Source organism: Artemia franciscana, chromosome 5 (genome assembly GCF_032884065.1).
Source record: "Artemia franciscana chromosome 5, ASM3288406v1, whole genome shotgun sequence".
Lineage (NCBI taxonomy): Eukaryota > Metazoa > Arthropoda > Branchiopoda > Anostraca > Artemiidae > Artemia > Artemia franciscana.
Genome location: NC_088867.1, coordinates 6495839 through 6504406, shown reverse-complemented (window position 1 = coordinate 6504406; position 8568 = coordinate 6495839). Strand labels below are relative to the sequence as shown.

The 8568-nt window shown below is 37.2% G+C and overlaps 1 protein-coding gene across 2 annotated transcripts; it reads right to left on the bottom strand.

The window, feature by feature from the left end:
- Positions 1 to 352: 352 nt before the first annotated feature.
- LOC136026757 (uncharacterized) lies at positions 353 to 8132 on the bottom strand. Of its 2 annotated transcripts, none has more exons than XM_065703469.1 (2): positions 8060 to 8132; positions 353 to 1187 (listed from the first exon to the last, which is right to left on the bottom strand). In XM_065703469.1, exon 2 carries the CDS (start codon positions 1182 to 1184, stop codon positions 486 to 488), a length of 699 nt encoding a protein of 232 aa, XP_065559541.1. In that variant the 5' UTR covers positions 1185 to 1187; positions 8060 to 8132; the 3' UTR covers positions 353 to 485. The 2 variants fall into 2 exon arrangements, with proteins under 2 accessions (XP_065559541.1, XP_065559540.1); XM_065703468.1 differs by lacking the exon at positions 8060 to 8132 and adding an exon at positions 4487 to 4542.
- Between the last annotated feature and the right edge of the window lie 436 nt (positions 8133 to 8568).

Here is an 8568-nt window from a genome sequence, read left to right as displayed (position 1 = left end):
TTGGAACGTATTACAGGTAGTAGCCTCCTTCTGTGCAAAAAAAAAACAAAAAATCATTTTGCTAGATTTTTAAATATCGTCAAAGATATGTCCGAAAAAAGCTTCAGATTGAGCCAGGATCAACGATCATTTCGGATTGTTGGAAGGGCTACAATACAACTGAGCCGGAACAAGCAGGTTTCACTCATTTGAAAGTGAGTCAATAAAATAATTTTGTCGACCCAAAAACCGGCACCTCTACCAAAAAAGCAGAGAATCTGGGGTTCCGCAAAGCGGAGGAACAAACGACACCGGGGTACATCCCGCCATCATAATTAGTAGAGTATATATGGCTGGTGGCAGCAAAGGCAGAATAGATAAGTACCCTCCCTACCTCCTTCCCGTAAACTTACGCGACAAGGTTTAATCCTAGCTGCTTTATTAAAGCTACAGAATGAAGAATTATCGTAACTTTTTTTTATTAAATTAAAAATATTTGAATAAAACTATAATTGGCAATCAAATTGATTACAGTTGCCATTGAAGCCATGTTCAATTGCTGATCCCATGGTATTCGGTAAAAGGTCAGTCACTTGCATAAAAACGTCCCGAGCTCCAGGAACCATTCCCAAAACGTTTGCCATTTCACATCCGAAACGTCTTGAACAACCATTCAAAGCTAAGTTTCCGAAAAAAGACGATATAATTGAGCCTAAATCGTCCTCTTCTGGAACAGACATTCCTCGTTTGCGACGGTAATCTTTCCCATCATATTTTTCCATTTTATCATATGCTTCTTTGTGCTTATATCCTTCATGTTTGTGTCCATACCGTCCGTAGTAGCGAGGAGGATAATACTTTTTCTTGCTTTTGCAAATCTTCTTATTCATCAATCCCACAATAACAGCAACAACAACTGACACAATAACTGCAACAACGACCACTACAACAACCACGACTACAACAATAGGTTTTATGATCGGTTTTAATGGTTTCTTCAAACCGGCAGGTAGAGGAATGAATTTTGGTAGAAATCCTGGGAGCTCTTCATCTTCTTCGGGGGGAGATGGACTAGGAAATGTAATTACTGGAACGTAATTGATAGCTGTATCTGGAACTGGTGCTGCAGCAGTCATTTCTAAATTACTCATTGCTGTGCCTGAAGGAAGAGCTACTGGAGGCTGGTAAGCATCAAGAGCGGCCATTTCCTGAAATAAAAAAACTTGTTAGTCAATTTTAAAGAACGAAGCTCCACTATTTTAAGCCTAGAGTATGGCTACCATGCATAATATGATAATAAGAGGCCCAACTGACAGGGTATAACCAGATTCCAAAGAAATTAATAATAAGAGCTAAGAGCAAAGGTCTTTGGTGGTTAGAATACATTGAACAAAGAAATAAAAGATACCCAGTATCCATAATCAGCAAAATATTTTCACCACTCGTGAAGAATAAAAATGAAAGCAAATTAACAGAAAACAAAAACAGTAACGAATACAGCGAATAAAACAAAACAAGGAGATAACATTTTAGACGAAAATCTTTGAGCATATGATATATCATAAATACAAGACAATATATACATATTTGGCTATGCGTAATTTAACGTAATAGGATTTGCACTTCAGATAGTGTTTATGTTAAGCCAACAGCTACAGTTACCACACACATAAATAATGGGCTACCACGAGGTTAGGCAAGTTCACAGAGTGGGGGAGGGACTGTAAAAAGCCGTACGTTTTTGGGAAAAAAATATAGACTTGATTTTCCAAAATCTGATTTTTAGTTTTGTCGACTTAAAAATATAATTATGTTATGGTTTCGCCAAGGTTGAAGAATCATACCAGAGCCCAGGCAGTAGAGAATTTGGTTTTTAAAGCAAAACCCGGTAAAGATTACGAGCCTGAGAAAACTTGCCTGATTTTCAAAAAAAGGGGGAAACACCTTAAAAGTCAAGAAATCTTAATGACTATCACACCATCGGATTCAGCGTATGGTAAAACCCTACTGCAGGTTTCAAACTCCTATTTGTGAAAATGTGGAATCTTGCATTTTTCCTAGAAGAATCACAGAGGCGTGTTTGTTTTTGTTCTAGGCCCTCTACCACCCCTTCCTCCCGAAATTGTTCGATAAAATTTAGGGATAGTCATTTTTTTATTTTAGTTGAAAGACCCAACAACTATGCCTTTGGAAATAATATGCTCCCCCTCACAGCCCCAGGAGAAAGGTCTTTAAGCTATAAATTTTGTCCAATGTTTACGCATAGTATCTATTACTGGGAAGTACGTATACATTTTGGGTGGAGACGGATTTTCTTCTCGGAGTTTTCTCATAGGAAGGAAAGTTTCCAGGGGGTGAACTTGTCAGGGGAAACTATATACTGGGTAGATTTCCCAGAATTCCTATATAAAATTCTTTTTATGTCTAGCTTTCTCTTTTCAGTCTCAATTTTACGCGTGGTATAATAGTCCAAGGTAAATTTTAACCTGAATTGAATTGTTCAGAGAATATTTCTGTGGGAAAGGGATTTCTCCGGGGTACGACTGGATTTCCTGGCACAACTTAAAAACGGAAATTAAAAGTTCTAGTGCCCTTTTAAGTGACCAAAAAATTGGAGAGCATCTAGGCCCCCTCCTGAGCTCATTTTATGAGAGGCTCATCTCCTTATAAATACCTCGCTCTTCACGCTAAAGTATTTTTAGTAATTTCAACTATTTATTCTACGGCTTTTGTGATTCAGGGTTCATTCTTAAAGAATGGGCACAAAATTTAAGCTTTAGTGTAAAGAGAGAGGTATTAACGAGGGGGCAAAACCCCTCGTATACGTAATAAAAATACACGAATGTAGAAGTTCGTTACGTAAGTTAATTCTTAAGTTACGTATATTTTTTACTAATAAAAACATTCGTAAAAAATTAAAAGCTCTGGTTGTCTTTTTAAGTAACCAAAAAATCGGAGGTTAGCTAGGCTTTACCTAGGTTAGCTAGGCTTTAGGCTCCACCACCCTCTTTTCTCAAAATCGTCCAATAAAACAATAAAAAAGTTATTCAGCCATAAAAAAAATTAATGTTCAAATTTCTTTTTAATTATTCATGTGCGGAGAGCCAAAATCAAACATGCATTAATTCGAGAACGTTCAGAAATTAAATAAAAGAATAAGTTTTTTTTAACTGAAAGTAAGGAGTGACATTAAAACTTAAAACGAACAGAAATTACTCCGTGTATAAAACAATAAAAACTTTAGCGCTAAGAGCGAGGCGTTGAGGAAGGGACAATCCCTTTCATATACGGAATAATTTTGGCAGATTTATTCCGTGTATGAAGGGTTACCCCCTCCTCAATACCTTGCTCTTTACGCTAGAACTGTTAGCGCTTTGGGGTCGTGAATGGGATGGCGCCTATTCAAGAAAACATAGGAGGAACAAATATTTTGTGTAGTTTCTTTAATGAAGATACAAATAAGTTAATTTTCTAAAATTATGGTTACTTTTCTATCTTATTAATGAAAACTCACAAATTTGTTTCAAATTCTAGGATGGACTTAAAACAACATTAAAACAAAATTAGGAGCTTTTAACATAAAAAAAGGGTATTCGTGATATATCTGCCACAACAAATGCACATATTTCCAGATTTAACAAGAAAGCACGAGATGTTCCATATTCAAAGCTCCTCCGACCACCTGTGCCATTGCTTGTCAATTATTTCCAAGTTTGTAACTAAATTTACTTCTAAAGAGTAATTTGCTCTTTATGGATACTTTTTTTGCGCAATTATTTTTATTAGTATTTTTTATTGTTAGTACTCCATCTTCTTATTATTAGTATTCAATTTTTATTGTTAAAACTTTTATTGTTAGTTAAATGTTTAAATTGTTAAATGTTGATTGTTTAAATGTTGTTAAATTTTTGTTAATGTTAAATTTGTTGTTATTAATTGAGATAAAATTGTTTTTAAAGGTTAAATGTTAAATTAGTTACAGGTTTTATTGTTAGTTAAAACTTTTATCATTCTTTTTTATTGTTGGTATTCAATATTTTTTCTCAGTTCTTAAAACGCCTAGGTTGGAACATAAGGAATGAATTTGATCAATTTGGCTTCTGGGAGGGCAATAAATAATTTTCCAGAAAACGGAGGATTTGGAATTCCCTAAATATAGTAAAAACCAATGTTAATATAATACACATAGGCAAGTACAGAAATTGGGAAAGATGAGGGAGGACTTAGGGTCTAAGATAAGCTTAACAAATTTTATTGGGGGGGGCTGGCTTATTTCCTCCCAACTATCTAAAAAAAAATTAACATCTCACACTCTCATTATGTTGCATGAAATTCACTAATTTTTGGGAGATTGGTTTTCAAAGTAAATGCCTACCTTATTTAACGTGCAATACCTACGAATATACACCCCTGTTATTTCTTTTTAATATTTTTTAACTATAATACTAATCAAGCAACGAAGAAACCTAAGTAATCATTGGTATAATAACTAATCAAAGTCACTTACTTATATTTATAGGTATAACATGAAGCTTCGTTGAACTTCAACTGATATACAAAAACTAAAAATTGTAAAAAAAGAAACAACAGATTATTCTATTTTTATAGGATTTCAATTAATTAACCTAGATTTCAAACTGCTTCCCCTGAATATTCATGCGTCGCCAGGTTAAATATGACAACCAAGTATAAATTAACCTGACACAATAGACTACCATCAGAGGTTATTTCAATATTGATTTTAGCATATTTCAGGACAATGAATTGTTATCTGCTAAAGGAAGTAACAATTACTAAACAGTATCATGTAAATCGTCACGTACGCAGGAATTTGCTTTTGGTAGATGAAAGACTTGTGGAGGGGGGGAGGTTCACCAGTTAGAAATAGAATTAAGCTTTCAAAAACTATATCTTAGTAGAACTCAGTAGGCTAATTGAGGTATGATTAGAAACACTTATTCTCTATGTATTCAAAGAGAAAACAAGAGCTAAGAGCTCATATGGCACTTGTGACGAGGCGAGAAGAGCCAAGAGGTCATATGGTATGAGCTCTAACAAAATTCTATGAATCAATAGATTGATTTATAAAGGAAAATAAGAGGCTTAATGCCGGTCAGGATTTAAAATAAGAGCTCTGAGTCACGATGTCCTTCTAAATATCAAAATTCATTAAGATCCGAACACCCACTAGTAACTTATAAATCCCTATTTTTTTCTAATTTTCCTCTCCCTTTAGCCCCCCCCCCAGATGGTTGAATCTGGGAAAACGACTTTATCAAGTCAAATTGTGCAGCTCCCTGACACGCCTACCAATTTTCATCGTCCTAGCACGTCCAGAAGCACCAAACTCGCCAAATAACTGAACCCCTCCTCCCAACTCCCCCAAAGAGAGCGAATCCAGTACGATTCTGTCAATCACGTATCAAGGAAATTTGCTTATTCTATCCATCAAGCTTCATCCCGATTCCTCTACTCCAAGTGTTTTTCCAAGATTTCCCCCTCCAACTCCCCCCAATGTCAAAAGATCTGGTCAGGATTTGAAATAAGAGCTCTGAGACATGAATTCCTTCTAAAAATCAAATTTCATTAAGATCCGATCATCTATTCGTAAGATAAAAATACCCCAATTTTCACGTTTTCCAAAAATTCCGGTTTCCCCCTCCAACTCCCCCCAATGTCACAGGATCTGGTTGGAATTTAAAATTAGAACTTTAAAGCACAAGATCCTTCTAAATATCAAATTTCATTAAGATCTGGTCACCCTTTCGTAAGTTACAAATACCTCAATTTTCAAAATTACCCCCCCCCCCCAATCCCATCAAAGAGAGCAGATCCGGTCCAGTTATGTCAGTCACGTATCTTAGACAGGTCTCTATTCTTCCCATCCAGTTTCATCCTGATCTCACCGCTTTAAGTATTTTCTAAGATTTCCGGTCCCCCCCCCAACTCTCCCCCAATTACGCTTGATCCGGTTAAGATTTAAAATAAGAGATCTGAGTTACGAGGTCCTTCTAAATATGAAGTTTCATGAAGATCCGATCACTCCTTCGTAAGTTAAAAATACGTCATTTTTTCTTATTTTTCAGAATTAACCAATAGAGCGGATCCGTTCCAATTATGTATATCACGAATGTAAGACTTCTGATTATTTTCCCCACCAAATTTCATCCCGATCCCTCCAATCTAAGCGTTTTCCATGATTTTAGGTTCCCCCACCCCAAACTTCCCCCAATGTCACCAGATCCGGTCAGGATTTAAAATAATTGCTTTGAGACACGATATCCTTCTAAATATCAAATTTCATTGAGATCCGATGACCCGTTCGTAAGTTAAAAATACCTCATTTTTTCTAATTTTTCAGAATTAACCCCTCCCCCAACTACCCCAAAGAGAATGGATCCGTTCCATTTATGTCAATCATGTATCCAGGACTTGTGCTTATTTTTTCCCACTAAGTTTCATCCCGATCCCTCCACTCTAAGTGTTTTCCAAGATTTTAGGTTCCCCCCGCCCAACTCCCCTCCAATGTCACCAGATCCGGTTGGGTTTAAAAAAAGAGCTCTGAGCCACGATATCCTTCTAAATATCTATTTTCATTGAGATTCGATCACTCGTTCGTAAGTTAAAAATACCTCATTTTTTCTAATTTTTCATAAACACCCCCCCCCCAACTACCCCAAAGGGAGCGGTTCCGTTTATGTCAATCATGTATCTAGGACTTGTGTTTATTTTTCCCACCAAGTTTCATCCCGATCCCTCCACTCTAAGTGTTTTCCAAGTTTTAGATTTCCCCCTCCCACCCCCCACCCCCCCATTTTCCCCAGATCCGGTCAAGCTTTATAATAAGAGCTCTAAGACGCGATATCCTTCTAAACGTCAAATTTCATTGAGATCCGATCCCCCGTTCGTAAGTTAAAAATACCTCATTTTTCCTAATTTTTCAGAATTACCCCCCCCCCCCCCAACTACCGCAAAGAGAGCGGATCCGTTCCGATTATGTCAGTCATGTATCTGGGACTTTTACTTATTTTTCGCATCAAGTTTCATCCTGATCCCTCCACTCTAAATGTTTTCCAAGATTTTAGGTTTCCCCCCTCCAACTCCCCCCAATGTCATCAGATCCGGTCGGGATTTAAAATAAGAGCTCTGAGACACAATATCATTCCAAACATCAAATTTCATTAAGATCCCATCACCCGCTCATAAGTTAAAAACACTTCATTTTTTCTATTTTTTACGAATTGACCGGGCCCCCACTCCCCCCCAGATGGTCAAATTGGGAAAACGACTATTTCTAATTTAAGCTGGTCATGTCCCTGATACACCTGCCAAATTTCATCGTCCTAGCTTACCTGGAAGTGCCTAAAGTAGCAAAACCGGGACCGACAGACCAACAGAATTGGCGATTGCTATATGTCACTTGGTTAATACCAAGTGCCATAAAAAATTGAAAAGGTGTATCAGTTCCAGTAAAGAATAGTTAAAATTTAGCAGGAGAAGTGCGAGGTTGAGTGAGGAGGTAACCCAGCACCTATGGATGAGTTCTGTCACATGGCATCCAGGGGTGAATCTCAAGTATTTTTAATTGGGGGGAGGCAAGAGGGATCCAAATTCTGATAGTCCAGTTGCATGGAATATATAATAATGTCTCTCCACATCATTGGGATGCAACTGCCCCCCCAAACAAAACCCCTTATGCAATCTTAAATTTAGAGTTTAAACTCTCAGGGAGTGGTAGGAGGAGCTCGATTTTGGCTCGGCGGACGAGGCAGCAGGGTTGAGAATGTCCTACAACTTTCATTTGTGATTCACCTAGGTATTTTTGCAATATAATGCTCTATGGTGCCTATAATAATATAATAGTAATAATTTATTTTTCCAAAGCCAACAAGGACCGTGACAAAATGGACAAGATTCCACCCAATAAGCAACAGCGTAAAACATGACTATGCAAATATAATCCATCACAAACCTACAAAAAAGATGTCGAATTCCTCTAATGACATTTTTATCATTAGTCTTGTTGAGTTATTTTTATCAAAAAAAGTATTCCCGAAAAAAATTATTATCCTAAACTTACCAATACTTTGCAGTCCCCTACATATGCAAAAGGTTTTCCTCAACATCGCCACATAAGTGGGCAAAAGTAAGGACCGTTTTGATGCCTTACCCGACCTATGAATGTCTTATGATCAATACTCGGTGAAGTATCAAGGTAAACAACAATGTTTACAGTATTCCAGTAACGACTTCTAGGATCAAGCTGAAACTTCCAAAGAACTTAGAGGGGGCCAAAGGTGCATCAAATCTTGACGCGGAAGAAAAGGCACAGAGGAAAAGCGTCTAAGGACTTGGTATTCAATCGGTTTAAGATATTTAGCACAATGAGCCTCTGATTGAATAGAGTCTATTCCTGGGGAAGTAGCTATGCAGAATGAAAGAGGCCATATGTGCCCAGGTTATCAAAGTAGCGTAACCGCATTTTCTGAGGAACATCTTTGGGCACTAAGCTGAAATTTTCAGGGGGTGTTGGGAGGCCAAATGAGCTATGAATTTTTACTTAAGGGAGGGAGTGAAGGTGAACCGATG

Excerpts from the sequence above, each read along its gene's own strand:
- LOC136026757 (XM_065703469.1), bottom strand. The coding sequence starts at position 1,184 with ATGGCCGCTCTTGATGCTTACCAGCCTCCAGTAGCTCTTCCTTCAGGC.